At 42.3% G+C, this 21699-nt stretch overlaps 1 protein-coding gene across 1 annotated transcript in view; it reads right to left on the minus strand.

Moving 5' to 3' along the window:
* TANK (TRAF family member associated NFKB activator) overlaps positions 1-21699 on the minus strand; it is a 43901-nt gene that overhangs the window by 17785 nt on the left and 4417 nt on the right. The window contains exons 2-4 of the mRNA XM_063116483.1: positions 17509-17655; positions 10986-11094; positions 7634-7764 (exon numbers count right to left, since the gene is read on the minus strand). Coding sequence (XP_062972553.1) covers positions 7634-7764; positions 10986-11094; positions 17509-17607 — 339 coding nt within the window. The 5' untranslated portion in view covers positions 17608-17655. The remainder of the gene's footprint in view (positions 1-7633; positions 7765-10985; positions 11095-17508; positions 17656-21699) is intronic.

The following is a 21699-nucleotide window of genomic DNA, read 5'->3' on the forward strand; positions in this document are numbered from 1 at the left end:
ACACATGTACCTGGGACTCAACGGGACGGGCTTCTGGATAGACATGCATAAGTTTGAGTCTTAAAGCTGCAATCCTATACCCACTTATAGGTTCTTCAATGGGACTTACATGTATCAAATTTACCCTTACTCCAATTATGAAAGCCAGTGTGGTGTAGTTGTTACACTATTTAATTGGGACTGGGGAGACCTGGGTTCAAGTCCACACTCAGCCATGAAGCTCACTGGGTGACTTTGGGCCAGTCACTGACTCTCAGACCAACCTACCTCACAGGGCTGTGAGGATAAAATGGAGAGGGGGAGGAGCATGCAAGCTGCTTCAGGTTCCTTACAACAGAGGGGGAGGGGAGAAAGGTGGGATATAGCTGTAATAAAATTTAAAAATAAATAAGAGGGCTAATCCTGGATTCTACATTTGTATTCTGAAGGATCACAAATAATACACAGAAGGCACTTTGGAGCCTTCTATGAGACACTAACACAAAGTAGACCAAAAACATGGGAGAGGCCATTTTTTAAAATGGTCATTTGGTATATTATTCTTTTGTATTTCCCCTTTTTTTGTGTGAGCTGCCCAGAGACCTTTTCTTATTGGGTGGCCTACTTAAATATAGCAAAAATAGAATGCATTTTGGGGTTTGGTTGGTGTAAAGATTTTAAAAGAAGGGAATCTCATTTTCCACAGCCTGGGGAAAAGAATTATCAGTGCCACACTTTTCTCAGATTTAAGTTTGTCAAGGAGCCAAGGAAATTCTTAATGAATAAGTGGGGAGATAAAAAGAGAGAAGAGGTAAGCAAATTAAACATGTGAAAGACATTCAGATGATGAATTTCAAAACAGGCTTAAGCACAAAGATTATTCACGCAAGAGAAAGGAAGGGTTAGGAGTAGATATCACAGTATCTCCAATTGGCTTGTAGTCTTATCTTCCACTTGAGCCTTCTACCACAGGGGTGGGCAGAAGGTTGATTATCACATGTTTGGGACTTCAACTCCCAGAAGCCCCTGCCAGCATGGCCAATGGTCAAGAAGACCAGGCGCTGAAGTCCAAAACATCTGGAGATCTACTTGCTGCCCACTATTGTTCCACAGGGCCCGATTCAAGTATTTCACAGCAGCAACAAAAAATATAAGTGTACATTCAACAGGAATCCTCAGCACCACTAACTCTCTGATAAGCGTAGCTGTGTCTGAACACCTGTTGGTTGCATTCACAATATACACTTTATGGCTACTCCTAAAATCGTAATGTGTGAAGTGATCCTACCACAATTATTTCCAATGACTCCATTTTGGACTGAAAGTCAGTTTGGTACACTTACTTGGAACAGATTTATAGGAGGCAATAAATGTAGAAGCTTATACCCACTTTTTGTTGTGCAATGCTATAACTGCAAAGTCTAATCTTTTAGCGATTTTGGCCAAATCAATAAGGACGTATTCGATACACCCAAGCAGCTGCTCACCATGGCAATGAATTTCCCCACTGTATCTTCTCTTCGCTTTGTTCACTAAAGGTCTATCTGTGCAATCTTTAATTCTGGTGTAACATGGCTTCAGTCTTGAGTAGCACTCCTAAGCACACTTATTTAGAAGTACATAGTCAGATTAGAGTTTCTGTAGTGGAGTGGCAGCTGGGCCATATTGTGCCAAACAATGAAGTATCTTTTAAGGTGAGAATGGGCAACTTGGTGCTCTCCAGGACTAGCTCTACACTACTGCTTGACAATATTTTAAGTCTTCTTTTAGCCTTTTAATTGCAATGTTTTATGGTTGTATAAGCTGTACTTAGTTTAATTTTATCCGTCTTCTTAATGTTTTATGTACTGATTTTAAATTGTGATCCTTGTTCAAAATATGTAAGCTTTTTACTGTTTTAATGATTGATATTTTTATCTTGCAATGGTCCTTGGACCCAAGCAATAAAGTACTGATTATTACTGCTTTATAGCAGTACTGAAATGCACTGAAAAACTGTTGAGGCACATTCTTTTAAAAATCTATTTTTAATGTGTTTTTATTCTGTTTTTATTTTATTTTATCTTGTCCACCGCTCTGAAATTTTGAATGGGGAGCGGTATATAAATATTGTAAATAAAATAAAATAAATAAATAAATTCCACATTGCATATACCATTTTCATAGTGTTATTTCCTGATTTTTATTCCTCATTACCCAAAATACCACAACAAATGTTGTTGTGTGTTCTCCAAGGTGTAAATGTGCAAGAGGGACATAGCGTCACCATGATGAGAACATAATGATTTGACATAAGGTGTAGATCTAGCCCAGATGTTTTTGCCTACAACTTCCTTCATTCCTCGCTATGCTGGCCAGTCCAAACGGGAGTTGCAGGCCAAAACATATACCCCCTAATTTTAGCAGTTTTGTCTGGCCCAAATAAATTGTGAACTGGGGGGGTGATCTACACTACTGCTTTAAAGCGCTTTAAAATGCTTTATAACAGTTTGACAACTGTTGGGGCCCAGGGCACACTGCATATACAGTTTTCAAAACATTTTCAAAGTGCTTTAAAGCACTTTAAAAGCAGTAGTGTAGATCCCCCCCAGGTGTGTGGAGGAGTGGGGAACTTCTCTTTCCCTCTCATGGTTCCCCATAGGAGGTATTTCATTTTGACCAAATCTCCTGGTTTGCATACGAAACATCGGTGCAGAACTTCTTTCAGCCCAAGGGCCAAATTCCATTTTGGAGATGTGCTTGAGGGTCAAATTCCAGTGGTAAATGGGATCAAAGGCAAATGGGGCAAGGATAACCCCCCAACATATATTAGATTAACACTCTTACTGGCAGAATCGAGACGGCAAGAACAGCGTTTGTCAAAATGAAACAACTGTATGTAATCGGGACCATAATCTTACACTAAGGACTTGGATGGTAAGATGCTACGTGTTTTCAAAACTTTTTAATGGAGTGGAGGCCTGGACAATTTGAGCATAATTGAATCTTTTGAAATGTGGCTATACCGTATGTTGAAGATACCATGGACTGACTGAATACCAAATGAGGACATACTACGTAGGGCAAACAAACCAACAGAATTACTAAATACCATCAAAAGAAGAAAATTGCAATACTTTGGTCATATTATTCAAGGAGAAAAATATAGCAACTTATTATACAAGGGGAAATTAAAGGGAAAAGATCAGTGGGAAGAAGACGAACATTATGGATGAAGAACTTGAGGTAATGGTACAGCTGTACTTCTATACAATTATTTAGAGCAGCGGTGTCAAAAACAAAAATAGCTGCAATGGTAGCTAACCTCCAATAGGAAAAGGCACCCTGAGAAGCAGCAGCTCTTACTGCCAGTCACTAAACTTTAGGAGAGGAATTTCAACCTTGTAGAATGGGGAAAAGCTACACAGAAGCCAGGAAACCACCAAATAAGTGATGTCTGAAGGAAAGGGCAGTGGCCTTTTGGGGAACCCCAGAGGACGGAAGTAGGAACCCCAGAAGGCCTGAGTATCTGTACCCCGACATACAGTGTTAACATCCCAGGGTTCTATGGCCTGCCGGATGCCATGCTAATGCTGCAGTTATAGCAGCAAGCACCTGGTTGAAATACAAAGCCAGATAAATGAGGCCCTTTTAAAACAACTTAGAAGATCTACTGAAATTAAATACTTATTTAGGGCTAATACTACTACTTAGTATTTATATACTGTTTTCAATAATAATAATAATAATAATAATAATAATAATAATAATAATAATATTTGTTACCCACCTCTCCCTCCGGATCGAGGCGGGGTACAACACAAATGCAAACGCCATTAAATACATATAATTAAAACATTTAAAACCAGTTCATTATTAAAAGGCATCTTAAAATTCAACTGGGTAGGCCTGTTTAGTGCTTCCCCTATATTATCTTGTTGCAATTCTTACAACAGACTTGAAAAGCAGATCATTTTTGTTATCCTCCCATTCAGATGGGGAACTGAAGCTGAGGAAGCCTGGCTGGCCTAAGGCCTCCTGATTCGCAGCCCAGGATATCAAAGCCGCTGCGATATCAAAGTGTTAACTGAACATCTGTGTGCCATCACAATTCAAATCATATTTAAATGTTCACAGAAGAGGAAACACCAAGGATGTTTTACAGGGCAGTAACTCTTGGGCAGCATTTTAATGAACTACTACAAAAGAAATGTTTTAGAATGCTGTTCTCATCAGAAGACAAAATTTTCTGTTTTGTTTCCAGTTTCTAATTTCTGAAGCAGTAATTGCAAAAGCTTGTTCAGAGAGAGAGAGAGAGAGAGAGAGAGAGAGAGAGAGATTTTCGCTCAAGCTAGATTTCTAAAACGTAATTATCAACTGTCACTAATTTGACAAAATAGGTATTTTTTTAACAAATTAACACGTATGATTAAAAATTGCTTAGTTGACAGAAATACAATGTTCCTAACGCACAAACAAATCCTAAAATAAGCTTTCACAGAGGATGTTGATAAAGATGCCTTAAACTAGGTCAGACTATTGATCCATCTAGCCTAGTTACTGACTGGCTTCACACATGATAATCCACACTCAAGGTGGAGTGTGGGTTGTCTTTGAACTGTGGCTTGTTGTGCTGCCTGAATCCAGCTGCACTAACAAACCATGGTTTGTTAACCACGACAACCCATGAAGACAACCTATGGTTTGCTGTTGGGTTGTGAACTATGGGTTGTTTGTTAGCGAGGCTAGGTTCAGACAAGACAACAACCCACAATTCAGTGACAACCCCCACTCAACCTTGAGAGTGGGTTATCATATTGTGTGAACCCAGTCTGGCAGGAGCTCTCCAGGATCTCAGACCAAGGTTTGTTTTAGATTGTCTTCCTCTTGATCCTTTTAGCTAAAGATACCTTTGCATGCAGAAGATCCCCTGTTCAAACCCTGTGCTCTGTCACTATGGGAGGTCCCTTTCCCCATGGTTCCATTATATTGCTTAATATAAATAACCTCCTATCACCCCCTCTAGACCAAGGTAACTGTACAAACTACAAAAGGGCAAAAAGCAAGAGAAGGACACCAGTCAATGTTGTTGGACTCCAATTCCCATCAGCCCCAGCCAGTATGACCAACAGTCAGGGATGATGGGTGTTGTAGTCCAACAACGCCTGGAGGGGCACGGGTTCCCCATCCCTGGTGTAAAGGTTATGTAATTCTATTACTCAAACTATGGGTCTGGCCCTGAGCTCTGCCTAGAAAGGAGACCATTTTGGAATCATGCAAGAAAATCCAAAGCCTTAAAAGCAGCAAACAAGTTTCCCAAATCATTAAACAAAACTGGAATATTCATACTATGATCCCATCCCATTCCTAAAAGCCCATGATTTGTATTTATAGCCGGACACAGCAACGTATTGTATTTATGGTGTTTGTGTATGGTACAGAAGACATTGGTTTACATATATTCGTAAATTTATTCTCCAGATTCATACGTAATAAATAACTGGCTGATGGTATTTAGTTTTTAAATATTTTAAATAGTTGCTGTGTTGTTAGTTCTTGTATATTCGGTCTTGTGGATAATCCTGTGTTTTAAATGGTTTGTGATCGTATAATAAAGATACTATACTACCCACATATTTTTTGGGCTATCTGTAAAACTTGGCAGCACCACTGGTTCTCACTACCCTGGGTTGGATTCAACTTTCGCCTTCATGGTAATAGGGATCCCCTCAATGGCAATGGGCTAGGCTCTCTTATATTTCCAGGCCTTGACAAACGATATCCTTCCCTCATCTTTACTCAGTGTGGCTGAGTTTGCATGATCACCACAGCTCACTGTGGCTTATTTAAGACATGATGGGTTGTGGAGCATGCTGGCCAGCATTTTGGATATTCAAGCCACAGTGGGTGATCACTGTGGCTTATTGTGCTGGGTGAACCCAGTGAGGGTGGCTTATGCGAGGGTTAAACAACCCTCGCATAAGCCATGGACTATTTTCGGGTTATAAAACTAACTACAAGGACTTACCTTTCCAAGCTGGTGGCATAAGACATTTGTGAGTGTAGAGAAAGTTGAACTGGCTGGCAGCTCAGAAAAGCTGATCAAAGGCCAGTAGGCAAGATTTGAAAAAACAAAAAACGAGTATCAAGTAGAATTCAAAAAAAGGCACAAGGTTGGCTAGAGGACACACTGCTATAGAAGCAGAAAGCAATTTAAATAGGACTGATAAGACCATGATATCTATTTATGAATTATTTTTCAGTTCTAGGTATTCTATAAACAACTAAGAACTTGCCATTTAAATAATGTAAGCATACAGATAGATATCAAAGAACTGAAACCTAGCCTTCTCCCTGGCCCAATTTTATAACTCACTTGTTTCCAACTCTTACTGCTGGCTATTTAAAGATTATTTTGAATCAAAAGCAAAACAACAACCACCTTTTAGAAACCTGGTGCCCTCCAGATGTTTTGGGCTACATGGCTAATGGTCAGGGATGATAGGAATTGTCTTCCAAAACTTTTAGAGGATATCAGGTTGGGGAAGGCTGCAGTAACTGGTCTTACGTGCTATGTGTGCCAAATGATGAATACCATCAGCAAAGCAAGGGTAAGAAAATAGAACACTGGAAAAAGAATGCAGCATTCACCTCTAAATGGGGCACTTTATACCCACACCAGTATACCAGTTCCTCCTTCTGAAGTTTTGCATGTCTTTGTAAACTGCTCAGAGAGCTTCGGCTATGGGGCAGCACAGAAATGTAATAAATAAAATAATAATAATAATAATAATAATAATAATAATGATGATGATGATGTCTGCTGCAATGAACACTCGTCTACTGAATAAGGCTCAAACCTGAACACTATTTGAATAGGCTAAATGAAAATCATACTGGATCACAACGATTTGAGAGCAGGATGTCTGATTTTCTACCAAAAGTGAAAACACACATACAATGTGTTTTCACTTTTGCATGCATTGTCTGCATTTGGATACCACAATAAATCAGAGTTTGTCACGATGGGAACAAGCTTGTATCAGCCTTGGATTCACACATCCCCCCTTCCACTCTCCTCCTCCAGTATGGCCAGAAAGAGGAGATCCAAAGCTTTCACTTTAATTTTTTATTAACTGCAATTTAATTGTTGTTCAAACCCAAAACTGTGGCTCATGTTAACTATGGTTTGTTGAAACAAGCCAGCTTCATAAACAATAGGCTGAAGTTGGCTTGTTCTAAACAAACCATAGATAAAATTAACCAGTTTGTACAACTTAGATGAAAGGACAAACTGCAGTTAATAAAAAACAGAAGTGAAAGCTTCCACATTCCTTCTCCTTGCAACCACATGCATTAACCCAAGGCTTGAATATTAATTTATTTAAAACATTTATATCCCGCCCTATAGCATTAAGATCTCAGAGTGGCGTACAGATAAAAGCATACAGCATAAAACAATAAATATGTACAGTTAAAAACGAATTAAACCATCAACCAAGTTAAAACAATATATAATTTAAAAGCAGTAAAAGCAGTTAAAATAAAATCAGTGTTGGTGCCAGTCAGGCCTCCAAGTTCATTCCCTTTACAATAAACCCTGATATTTATCATGACACCCAAATACAGCTGTTAAGTGTCATGATTTATCGTTACCTTGTAAAAAGCATCATACCTTTAAAAGCTTCTCTCTTTGCATTGCCAATTTCAACTTTTCATGGAGTTGATCGGAATCTAAGTTCAGTAAGGTACCATTTCTTCTTGCTTCACCATCTTCAGGTACTGGAACTTGATCATATGCATTAACTGCAAAATAAAGAGCCTTCATTTGAACACTGTTTCAATTAAAAACAATCACCAAGCAAATATATGGAATGTTATGTCATTTATGGAATCCATCATTAATCCAACAGTGCAATCCACATTCTGCAGTTTACTACCCCAACCAGCACACAGGAAAAATATTAACTTTTTTTCTCCAAATAAAAGTCTCTTTTACAAATCATATACAAGAGAAGGGCCAGAAAAGATTCGAACTATTTTTATGAAGCTGGCTTGTTTCAACAAACTACAGTTAAGATTAACCACAGTTTACAGTCTGAATAACACAATTCTGGTCCTGTTCAGACAACATGCTAAGCCATGGTTACGCCACTAACCCTTTTCAGCAAGTGGTTAGTGAGCGTGTTTAAACTGGGTTATGTAGCCACCATGCTAAGTCATGGTTCACACAACACACTAAGCCATAATGTTTAGCGCAAAATGCTTAATCATCATGGTTTAGCATGTGGTCTGAACAGGGCCAATGTTTTCATCCCTGTTATTGGAAGAGATTTGGCGAACAGTCTGAAATCCTTACTGAAAAGCTCACATACAGGCAAGCTCTGTGTGGCATATGATGATCTGAAAAGCAAACTACCATGGGACTTAGCCGGAAAGGGACAATTCTTCAGTCAATTGCTCTCTCACACACGTCCCAATTTGAAACACATTACGTAGACATTTCTCCTGTGGACTGATTCAGAGGAATATTTTATTGTTCGTTTGTTTTTAATATATATGTGTAATTTCATATTTTTATACCACCTTGGAACCCGTTTTGGTGGATGAAGGCCACTAGAATTTCTTTAGAAAACAAAACTACAACCACATAATCTGTTTAGGACCAATTTTTCCTGCATGGAGATAATATCTGTATAGGAAAAGCATCTGAATATTAACATTCAAAGTACAATTTTATTTACCGTATTTTCCGGCGTATAAGATGACTGGGTGTATAAGACGACCCCCAACTTTTGAGAAGATCTTCCTGGATTAAAAAGTCATCTTATACTGGGCGTATAAGACGACCCCCAACTTTTGAGAAGATTTTCCTGGGTTAAAAAGTAGTCTTATACGCCAGAAAATACAGTATTTATTTAATTTGTATCCCGCCTTTTTTCCTCCAAGGAACCCAAGGCAGCATACATAATCCTCCTCCTCTCCATTTTATCCTCACAACAACCCTGTGAGGTAGGTTGAGCTGAGAGTCTGTGACTGGCCCAAAGTCACCCAGTGGGTTTCCATGGATGAGTGGGGACTAGAACTAGGATCTCCCGGCTCCCAGTCCAACACTTTAGCCACTACACCACAATACAGTACTCTTACATAGCAATGAAGTACAATGCAGTTGCATATGTGTGTGTTTTCCCCCTGAGTCGACAGACTGGATGGCGGTTTCCAGACTTAAGCTTAACGGTATTACATTGCAATCTTGATAAAGTGATGTCATCTACAAACTGAATAGTGTCACGCGATTGGAATTTTCTCTCTCTTTTACATACTCCTCCTGAGCCACCCAAACCATTCATTCATTGTTCCGCTTTTCTCGTTTGTACTCAATATTTACTTCCTTGTTTTTTTCCTTGTTTTATTTTTAGCCTTTTCCATTTCCCTTTTCGCTGTACGTCTCTTTCCTCCTCTTTCTGCTCCTCTCCATTCCACTGTCCCCAACTGACTTCTACCCTAGAAGCAGGGCTTAATATGAGTCAAGGTTTCCCAGGGCACAGTTTCAGAAACGAATGCTACAAGGTATGAATGCAGAATTTTGCTGCTGCTTTTGTACGAATACTTTTAAATGTGTTTTATTATTGGTTTTTATCATTGGTTTTGCCTTTACTGTGTATGTCACCCTGAGAGCATCAGTTGTAGAGTGAATAATAATAATAGCATTGCTTTAAAGTGTCTGTCAATCTATGCAGTGTGCTTCCTTTGTTTATTTATTTAAATTTATAGCCCACCTTTCACCTTATGATCTCAGGGCAGGGTAAAGAGATATCAATAAAACAATATAAAACAACTTCAAATCACCATTAAAAAACAAACTTCAATCTGCCACAGTTTCACTGCAGGAGGGGTGCAGCTTTCTGGGGAATCCCTGAAGGACAGATCAGAACCCCTGAAGGGCTAGATTTGTATCTGGTCAAGAGCGCAGGGCTCTTGCAATTTTAACTGTTGTGATGAAGAGGGAATTTCACCAGGTGCTGCAGGCCTACAAAGGACACCTGCTGAAATCCCCCTTTTAATATAACTGCTAAAGCCCGGTCCTCCTTTTCATATCGTCACCCTAGAAAAGATCCATTGCAACGAACGAGACTTAAGTTAGACTAACATTGGATAAAACCCATTGGATACACACCCCAAGACATCCAGCGTCTACCAGAAGTTCAAGTAGACAATTCTCACCTCTAGCCTGAAACACACTCAGCACAATCTGGTGAGAGACTCAGGTGAAGCTAAACCCAGTTAAAAATCAGCAAGACCTGCATGTTCATTTAGAAGAGCTACCGTGCAAATTGGCAAATGCACCTAATACTGCAGCCTTAAAACATGCAGTTACACACTCACATCTCATGGAAATGACACATAGGCCTGGTTCAGACAACACGCTAAACATACCAATTAATGGTTGGGTCCCAACATTTTTGTAGTTCCCCACCCCTCCATTCTAAAAGGTTGCAACGCCTCTCCTAACCATTTTGTGGTTAAGCACCATGGTTTAGCATGTTGTCTGAATCAGGCCAATGTGTCAGAACGATCAAAGTGTCTTTATTCCCAGGGTTACCAGCCTGTTGTCACAATCTTCATACATCAGCATCTTATGTAAAGCAGTAAAGCAGAGACTGCAAATTAGTTCTGCAATGGAATCCAGAATGGAAGGAACTGGCATTGATCCTCAGATCAGCTTGCAGCATCTTGAATGTGGTTGTATTTTCTGTAGTTTCCAACATAGAAGTTACCAGCACTGAAAATCAAAGTGTGCTTCATAGTTTGGAGAAGAGGAGAAAACGAAGCAACACAGAGCCCTGTGGCACTTTACAGATCATAACTGTGGCATAAAATGTTCTGGATGCCCGATGCAAAAGAAAAGCAGTTTGTGCTATTCAGTGTTGTGAAAATCCAGGAAAACTCTCTGGATCATGGCCATTAAAGTGTGTGTGCATACACACAGACACGCACCCACCCACACGTATATGAAAAGAACCTACCTCTAGTGGCACCCATAGAAGCCAACTGTGATTTGAGCTTTGCAACGATGCTCATGAGATAGTCAATTTGTTTCTGTTGTTCGCATGTCTGCTTTTCATAGCTGTCTGTCTGTAAAGATAATTAGAAGTAGTCATTTTGTGCTGAGGAAAGGCTTTACCACAGACAGGCACAGAACCTGCATAAGCCACAGTATTTAGCAACAATGCATATCGCTGGTTATAACATGTGTCCAGTATGCTACTTTGTTTAACAGTGGGGGAGCCAGATATTTGGGTTTTGCCTTGTTTTCCCCTTTTATGTTTCCTGCATTTTTATCTAACCCTTCCTCCACAGAGTTCAGGGGACATATATGGTTGCATTCCTCCCCATTCTTTTCACAACAATTCTGCAAAGTAGGTTCAGCTGAGAGATAGTAGGTACATTCGGACAACACTTTAGTCTACAGAGTGTGAATAGTCCACTCCAAGGATGACTATTTGTGTGCCACGTTTGGGCGACAAGGAAGTAGTGCTCTGTGGAGTAGAGTATTCACACTCTGTCGAGTAGTCGACTCCCCACCCCCTCTGCCCTCCCATGGAATGGTGGTGCTAGTTCCTGTTTACCTTACTGAGACACCGCCATTCCGTGGGGAGGTGGGAGGAGAGAGGCAGTGCTCAGGATGTGTTGCAGTTATTGCTGGAGTGGTGTCAGAGGCAGATTCCACCCACTGTCAGGTGGTGGGATGCCTCTGCCACCACTTTCTTCTTTTGCGACGGCGCGTCTTTCACAGTGGCCATCGCTGGAGAAAGAAGCAGGAGATGGAATCAATGCGCTGACGCTCTGGTGGGCGCATCGCCTCCCTTGTCATTGGAGGCGATGCACCCCCAGTTCTTGCTGCAGCAGCTGCGGAGGGACAGGCGCTGATGCGTCTTTTACCGGCAGATAGATCTGGTGCCCTTCTCGTATGGTAAATGGGGATGGGAGGCGTAAGAATCTGTCCTGCTCCTCACATTGGCAGATGGATTTCTCCCACAGTTTGATGTTGCATGTCAAGCTGCGGGAGACATCCTTTGCCCCTCGATCCATTTGGGGATTGGCTCGAGGGGATGGAAGGAGCTCCTTCTATCCTCTCGAGCTGATCTCCAGATGGATCACGGGGCAGGGGCAAGGGATATGTCCCTGTCCCGGGAAGCGCATGGGGAGCCCCCCAATTCCTCCCCCCACCATGAAGGGACAAGCACAATTGGCAGCTCCCCAAGCTCTTCCCGGGACAGGATTATTTCCCATGCCGATAAAGGTGTGCTGGGCAAGAGTGGCAGGGGTTTCTACCACTTCTGCCTCGCAACTCTGTAAGCACAGGGAATAATCCACAGCGCCTGCCATATGACAGGATAATTAACGGTTGTGCAGATAGTCAACTCTGCACAGCGTTGGTTATCTCTCGCAGATAACCAACCGTGGTGTGGTTTTTCCCGACAAATGACAAGTTAGTCAACCGTTGCTTAAATAGTCCACCATTGACTAATGTGTTGTCCGAATTGAGCCAGTGATTAGCTAAGAGTCTATTACTCCATGCTATTACATCAAACTCTGACTGGGTTCACACAACATACTAACGCTTGATGGGTTAGTTTTTGAAACAACCTATGATGGGTTAGCAAGTCAACTGCGTTCGCCAGCATAGGTTATGGAGGTCGCCTACAGAGTGACTTGGAAAAAGTGGCTAAAATTCTGCCGCCAGTCTGCTCCTCTCAAGCGATCTCTATTCCCATTGCAAGGGAAATTGGGATACCTGCCTGGCTGGGTGGGAGGACTACAGGAGGAGGAGGTGTGAGGTGTGTGTGAAATGAACTACCCTATGAAGCTTGTTTGCCATGTCATCTGATGGGAGCACAGTAGTTGTTTGCATAACCACCTACCCAGCATAGCTTGCCACTCACCATGGGTGAGCATAATGTGTGAACCCAGTCTCTCTCTCTTTCAGCACTGGATAATTTCCAATAGTCGACACTCAGAACATTTCATGGCATATTATGATGTCCCGTTACAGCAAATACTTATTTTCTTGCATGGACAAATAAAGTAGTTTGGCTGGCTAACAGGAACTCTATGGTTTCTTCAACCATTTCCCATTCTTCATAATCCTAAAATTCATAGCTTTCAGTGGGTGGGGGAAGACACCTTTTCAGGGGGGGAAACATGCCCTAATACACCAAAGAGTCTACCTACAGCAAACTCAAACTAAATCACCAAGCAATCATTGCATCATTAAAAAGTCTAAGAGGCCAGTATATTCCAGCAGACAAGACGACCTCAGGAAACAGAGAAGAAAGGGGGTGGGGAGAGTCACTAAGACCCAAATTGAAAATGTACAACAGCAATGTCTTGTCAACACTTCTGCACAGAGCACAGGCATGACAGCTAAAACAGACAGAAGAGAAGATGCTTTTGACAGTCCACAGGCACAAATGATTCTTTTAGAGTCAGATGGCAGCAACAAGTTACCGACTAGAAGATATACTTGACAACCAAACATCCATTTGTATTGAGCACCATCTGGCCGGCATGACTCCGGTTTCGACGCATTTGACACAGCTCCGATCTTCAGAGACTAGCAAGACAAGTGGCCAACCAGCAGCTTCAGGAAGCAGCTGTTGGCAGAGCGTTGGTGGGTGTTCCAACAAACAAATGAGGCCACGGAGCAAAATGTGGGGTGGGGTGGGTGGGGGGAGGAAGCATTCAACCAAAAGCCACTTGTACGAGTCACCTGAATTTCAAGCCCAAGTCATCTACAGGTCAGTGTTGCATAGGAAATCATTTCATACTATTTATGGCTCTGCAATCAGGGGAATCCATCTACCAAGCAGGTAAGAAGCAGGTACCCTTTACTCTGGCCGTGTTCAGAAGACGTCTTAAACCACGGCTTTAACCACAGAGAATAAGGATTTTTGCTTATTCACCATGGTTAAAGCTGTGATTTAAGGTGTCTTCTGAACACGGCCTCTGACTTGAAAATAAAGCACTCACCTGGGTGCCTGTTTTAAGCAAGCAGGCCCATAGTTAAGAGCATTTTGGGTGACCCTCGGAACCATTGGAGAATAATCAGAGCATAGGATACAGGTGGCTTAATACAGTTAAAGTTGTCGAGTTTTACCACCTGAAGAGGAACTTTGCATCGAAGCTTCCATCCCCTCCAACCACTAGGCCATATTCCTAATTTAGACTCAACTGACTTTTTATTTTACCTAAAACTAATATTTGGCTCTGCTGATATAAGAACACATGTTTCTCTGTACTTCTGCTCTCTGATGCTTCAGGAACCTGTATATTTTCCCCAAGGCACGAAGAAGATCAGAGTTACAGAAGGCTTTTGTGTTTTCAGAAATGAAGATCAGCTATTGCTTCTCTTTCCCAAAATGCAATGCTAGGTGTATTCTGATACCTGCAACACCTACAATGACTAATTCATTCAGACTGCAAATCTCCATTTTAAGAGTGGGCTCATCTAAATTGCAGACTCCACGGCCAGAGCACCTAACCAAAGTTTTGGACTATTCTGTTTCTTTCCCCATCTCCTGTTTTTTGTACCGTTGAGCCTGAATGAAGAGTTCTGGAGAATTTGAAGGCTTGCACATTTTTGTGGAACCTTGATTGTTCCCAATAAAATTATTGCCCAAATGTGGATTTTGGATTAATTTTGAACTGGTGGGTGTCATGTCTAGCCCTGCTCCCCCTGGGTTGGAAGGTGTTTCAAGTGATCAATCAGAATCAGACTCTGAAGTAGAGGAGTCGGCGCCAGACACAGGCCAGCCTGTACCAGTGGGGGAGAAAGCTCTCACGGGCTCTTCACCAGCTGGGAGTGAACCTTCTCCAGAGCTTAACTTGTCAAGGGCAAATAATACACAGTCAGTGGGAAGCCAACATTCTTCCGAGGGAGAGAGCATGGAGAGGTTAGCCGATCCTAGAGTACGCCGCAGACTAAAACGGGCGGAGCAAAAGGAAGGCGAGAGAAAGTCGGCCTGGCTGGTGTCCCGTCAGAAGCTGCATCAGAACGAGTCTCTCTAAAGTTAATGAGTCTTGGGAAAAGGCTTTCCATTCTTCTTGAAAGGACAATTGTCTTGCTTAGTTTGCATAGTTTTGCCTAAGGGAAAGATCCTAGAGATTAGACTCTCTTCAGGTGGGAAGAGATGTTTATTGCGTGAATAAAGCTTTGTAGATTACTTAGCAGGCCTCGTTATTGTCTCCCAAGAAGGCAGGAAGTTTTGAGAAACATGACAGCGAGGCATTGGATACTGCGTGAACCTTTTTCCTTATATCCCCACAAGCAAAAGGAATAAACTACACATTTTTGTTGCTGAAAAATGAGAATTCAGAGAGGCGTATGGACTACCCTCAAGTTGGGCAGACCCCCTACAACCTCCTCCACCCACCAGCTGAAACACACTGGCCCTGTTCAGACAACACACCAAGTCATGGTTAGGCCACTAACCCTTTCGCAGCAAATGGTTAGTGAGCATATTTAAACCATGGTTGTGTAGCCACCACAGTTAGGAATGGTGCACATGACACGCTAAGTCTTGGTTCACATAATGTTTAGTTCAAAGTGCTTAACCACCATGGCTTAGCGTGTGGTCTGAACAGGGTCTATGAGAAGTCAAGCCAGTCAGCAGGTAAGCTTGTTTAATTTATTGCAAGGGTCGGTGGAACGGTGGTGCTTTTCTCTATTCAAGCTATCAACGTGCTGCAAATGGCTAACAGAGGAACGTGTGGGCAGGCAGTTTCATTAGCAAGATTTTTCTCTGAGACAATCATTTATTTATTTATTATTGCATTTACATCACGCCTTATTTCCTCCAAGGAACCCAAGGTGGCATACATAATCATCCTCTCCATTTTATCCTCACAACAATAACCCTGCAAGGTGGGTTGGGCTGAGAGTCTGTAACCAGCCCAAAGTCACCCAGTGGGTTTCCATGGCCGAGTGGGGACTAGAACCCGGAACTCCTGACTTCCAGTCCAACGCTCTAACCACTACACCACACTGGCTCTGTTGGTAACCATAACTGCAAGGCTGCTTTAACTATCACCAACCCTCCTTGAAAGAATGGCTTTGTTCTTGCCCAAGAAGAAAAGAAAAAATCCATTCCCACTACTTTCCATGGTATTATTATTATTATTATTATTATTTATTTATATAGCACCATCAATGTACATGGTGCTGTACAGAGTAAAACAGTAAATAGCAAGACTCTGCCGCATAGGCTTACAATCTAATAAAATCATAGTAAAACAATAAGGAGGGGAAGAGAATGCCAACAGGTACAGGGAAGGGTAAGCAGGCACAGGGACAAGCAGCTCAGCCATGTTGCCTCCTTTAGGAGAGCGCTAAGGAAGAAACATCTCAGCACCTGGCATTCATCAAGCAAGGAGAGGAAAGGAAGGAGCAACTCTTGAACTGGCAGCAGAATTGCAATGACACCACTGATCTTTGACCTGAGGAGTAATGTATTAGAGCAGGGGAAAAGGGTATTCGAAGCTGCCTTATACCAGGTCCAACATCTCACCCAGTATTCATCTCCTCCAGGGATGTGCAGAACCTCTTTCAACGCATGGGCTGAATTCCAGTTCAGAGTAGCTCTCAGGGGCTGTGTTCCAGTGGTGGGTGGAGCCAAAGGCACAGGGGGCAGGACGTATAAACCAACATATTTCAGCTCAACGTTCTTACTGCCAGTAATGTAAGCCTTAGGAGAGGCATTTCAACCTTTTAGAATGGGCGGGGGGATTACAGAAAAGTTGGGAAACCACCCAACAATCAGTGGTTGGGGGGAAAAGGCACGGCCTTCTAGGGAATCATGAAGGGCCAGCTTTGGTCTATCCTTACTAGCAGGTGCTCTCCAGGGTCTCAGGCAGAGATCTTTCCCATCACCTACTACCTGATCTTTTTAAACAGAGATGCCAAGGATTAAACTTCAGGCCTCCTGCATGCAAAGTAGATGCTCTACCACTGAGCTGCAGTAACCTCCAAAACACACGGAGCTACAGTAAGCCCAAATTCCCCAAGACACCAAACTGTGCCTTTCAACCCTAACTCTTCCATACAAGCCAAGTCACTTTTCTCTCTTATGAAATAATCCAGCAGCTGTATGAAAAATGTGAGGAAGTTCCAAATGACTGGTTTTCTCATTTCCTCTTGCAAATGGGGGAGATGTCTGACATCATGCATTGCACAGTACACTGGGGGAATGCATCCACAGAGGCAATATCTGTATACATTCCAAGCCCTCCTCACAGTTAAAGCCAGAAGCAATCTTCCCTCGATGGCTGCAAAATCTAGTTCTACTGACGATGACGACAAGCAAGCTGTATCGCCCAGCTTCACACCTGGAAGTGCAGGATCATCGCGGACCATTAGCAGAATTTCCCCTGCATCATCAAATCCCATTGAACGCTTCTGTTGTGTGCGGAATGTGAGTTGACCTCCCTTTGGAAGCCGCCCTAAATGCGATCTTAACTTGTAGCGTTAGATATAAAACAGACACATACCTTCAGCTTGAGCTCTTTCACAGCAGAATCTCTATCCATACATGCCTGCCGAAAGGCTTCATATGCTTTATTAAGCTGCTCTGCAATATTTTTATCCATACTTCCCAGCAATGTCTCATCACTGAAGAAATTACGAATGCAGCAGATCTGGTTAAAGGAATGAAAAATGGAGAAGAATGCATAGGTTACCATACAGCCGTTTTGCTACTGCTGCGATTGTCCGGGGCAAGAAGCAATTTCACCTCTAAGCCTTGGGTGCAAAACCGCTTTCAGCCCAGGGGGCAAATTCCATTTCAGAAAAACTCTCCAGGGTCATGTTCCAGTGGTGGGTAGGGCAAAAGGGGCGGGGCAAAATTACAGGCATATGTCATCTTAAAGATCTTTCCACCAGCAACTAAGCCTTAGGAGACACATTCCAACCTTTCAACTGCACAAAAGCCAGGAAACAACCAAATGATTGGTGGGGTGGGGCCTTCTGGGGAACCCCAGGGGGTTGGACTGGGTCAGCGATTCTGCACTGCTGCCCTAAATAGCCAGAGATGCAGCACTAAGGTGGTTCCTCACTCAGCTCTCTTGCTATTACTGTTAATAAATTGTGCACTAAATTGGCCCTTACTAATCAGGCTTTAGTTGATTAATCTACCAGTTAATCCTATTACCAGCATACAGCTCATGTTACAACATAAATACAGATTAGAATATTAGCATGTTCAAGAAAAGTACTTGTTGCACTATAATTTCTCAAAAATACAAGAAACCTTCTAATGCAATAGCTATTAATAAAAGTTATTAAACACAAGAACATTAACCCATTCTCTGTATAGACAAAAACTTTGCACAGTTCCCCTTAGCCACAGATTTAATGCTAGCTGCAAACCAAAACCAATTATCATTCCTCAGATCTGATACCAAACAAACAAGAACAGCTTCCAGAACATAATTAATTAAACGTGACAAATTTCTAATTTAAACAGAGTCAACTTTGGCACTAGCAGTCTTTTGCTTTTCTATTTATCATCAAGGGGAAACTATTATTATTATTTAAGGAGACTTTACCAATTTTTGCAAGCTATAACAGCTCAGATCTGTTGGAGGCAGACACATTCAATTCGGCTGAGGCTGCCCAACTTCCAGAGATTGCTAACAGAAGAACCCTAAGCACGCTCAATCAGAAGAAGTAAGACTCATGGAGCTTAATGGTTTTTACTCTGTAATAAATGTGATTAGGATTGCAGTTTAAGAACAGAATCTATGATACCCAAGAGATTTAGAGAACAATTCTATGAACCCGGTGGAATGCCCCAGGGACCATAGAATATTGTGGAGTTCCTCTTCCAAAGCCATAGACACTTCTATGACACTGGGAGGCCCCTCCCACCCTTCACAGCCGCCATGGAAAGCAATGCACGGGAACTCTATCTCGGGTTATGATGCAAGGTGTGTGTGTGGGGGGAAGGATAGGTTCCAAGGATCCATAGGATCCTAAAGGATCTCAACTCCTGTCCCTGCAATTCAAAACTGTGTCTAGCGGAATCTCTGTAGACAGGAGAATGGACAGGCAAAGATCACCTCTATCACTCCTGTTGTGCCAAATGTCTCCCAGCAGAGCATATGATGTTCAGAGTGCTCCTTGGACAGGCATAGGATTGCCCCACCTGGCCGCAATCCTGTACCCTTTTACCCATGAGTAAGCCCCACTGAACTCAATGGGACTTTCTTCTGGGATAGATTTGCCCTCATTGGCTGTAATCTTAGATTCACTTACCTGAAAGTAGGCTCCACTGCACTCAACAGGACTTACTTACGATTAGATATGTATAAAATTTCACTTACAAAGTACGGTTTGCTTGCTTTCCTAGAATATCATGCTTCAATTACCTTTTGCTTTTTGAAAAAAAGGAAGTGCAGAATAATTTAGTGCACTACCTAGTAAGTAGATGATTTCACATAGGAAGTACTTCTTCATGCAGCGCATAGTTAAACTATGGAATTCACTACCAACAATCAACAACTCGCACCCATATCTGCCACTTGCCTAAAGGTAGGGCCAGCCTTCTTATCCTTGGAAACCACTATTTCTGCCACCAGTTACCAGTCTGGCATTCTTTGGGGACCATTAAAAAGTGATATTTTAGGAAATACTTTAACTTGAATGGGGAAAATAGGGGGACTTTCAATCCAAGAACAACAGGAATACTAAATGAGGATACGGCTTTGTAAGGTACAGAGGGCTTTAAAACCTTGCCTTTGTATTATTTATTTATGCAAGAAAATCGATACCCGGTCCTACCAAATTTAACATTCAGGGTGCTTTACAATCCAATAAAAGCCTTTAAAATGCATAAAAACAAAAAAGGCAGTAGGTCAGTTAAAGCAGCCAAGTTAAACGAGCACCCAATACAATAAAACCATCTCAGTTGACACGTACAAGGCCTGGGAAAAATCAACAGCTCTTTGACTAGTACTGGAAATTCAGAAGAGCGGGTGATAGTGAACCTCCCCAGAGAAAGGATTCCAAAGGCAGGATGCCACAACCAAAAAGGCCCTGTCTCCAGATCCACCGGCCTGCCCTCAGAAGAATCATCCTTGCACTGCATGCAAATTAGGGGCACGCCAAATAACTGTGTATGACGAGGAGGGTGGTAGAGCATCAGCTTTGCATGCAGAAGGTTGCAGGTTCAATACCCGGCATCTCCAGGTAGGTCTGGAAAAAATCCTGCCTGAAACCCTGGAAAGCTGCTACCTTCATATTTACAATACTAGGCTAGATGTACCTATGGTCTGACTCAGTATAAGGTAGCTTCCTACATACTAAGTTCTGCTATGTAACACCCATTGAAATGAATGGGATCTGCAATACCTGCTCTTGCCAGTTCTCCATTTCTATAGGGCTTCCGTTGAGGACATGCCAATGGATTGAGCCCCATTAGTTTTTGAAATATACAAAGCCATTGGTCAGTGTTGCAAAGCACTTCCCAAGTTTAGGACCCACCTTAGTGTCATATCTTCCATGTGAACACTTCTCAGTTCACAACCATTAATTTTCTACATCTTTCCTTGATGGGCAGCAGCCCTTAGCAATACATATGACCCTTAAATCCAAGACTGATGGGGGTGGGTTTTTTTGTTTGTTTCAGGAAGTGAACAGACTATTATTTGGGCCACTTCTATCAACTTTAAAAGCACACTTTTAAATTGGAAACTCTGGATAAGCATGTTGTGTTCTCTTGGCATATTTACATAATATGCTTTGAAGCTACTTTTCTATCTTTTCCACAATTACCGTGAAAATGCCCACGCACTGTTTGGCAAACTGCTGCAAGTTATGTCTTGCGAAACTAAAATAAAAGCGTCATGACTGGTTACAGGGAAAGCTAGAATCTGCCTCCCCACCCCTGGTTACCAGAGAACGGGGAAGTCCACAGGTGTGCAAGCAAATGTCTGGATTCTAAAACAATTTTTGTTTATATTTTCAGGACATTATCCAGGATAACCTATCCTTCATGACCATCCTTAATTTCACTCTTTTCCTCCAAAACATTGCCCAGTTTAGAGAGAGATCCAATACCACCAATGTTGCAAGAGATTTAAATGCTATTCTTAGTGACACTCCTTGCTATTCTTCCCTCCCTCACAGCCCCTGGCCTCAGCATTTCCCTCCCCCTCCCCTCTTTAGCTCACTTCTGACTAGCCAGCCCCCCCTCCCCCCGCAGGAGCCATTATGTGACTACCCACATCTTCCATGGGAGCCATTCTGTGGTGGTGCCCACAGCAGTTCATCAAATTCCCAAATGTACCCACAGGCCCAAAAAGGTTGGAGATCCCCACCCTATATGTTAAGACAAGGAGCAGGCGACATTTTCAGAGTTGAGGGCAGCATCCCTTTTGAGGGTTACTAGTTGAGGGATGCATGATAGCAATGGCGGGTCTGCTAAAAGTGGGCAAGGACACCCCTTGCTCTCCACTTCTCCTTCCTCCCTGTCCCTTCATTTCATCCATTCTCTCTCTCTCTCTCATATACATACATACATACACACACACACACACACACACACACACACCCTCACTCCCCTTCATTCTCTCTCATACACCCCCATTCACACAAACACAGAGGCTCCGTTCAGAAAACACCTTAAACCATGGCCTTAACCATGGTGGCTAAGCCAGAAAGCTGGGCTGTGTTCAGAAGAC

Source organism: Elgaria multicarinata, chromosome 2 (genome assembly GCF_023053635.1).
Source record: "Elgaria multicarinata webbii isolate HBS135686 ecotype San Diego chromosome 2, rElgMul1.1.pri, whole genome shotgun sequence".
Lineage (NCBI taxonomy): Eukaryota > Metazoa > Chordata > Lepidosauria > Squamata > Anguidae > Elgaria > Elgaria multicarinata.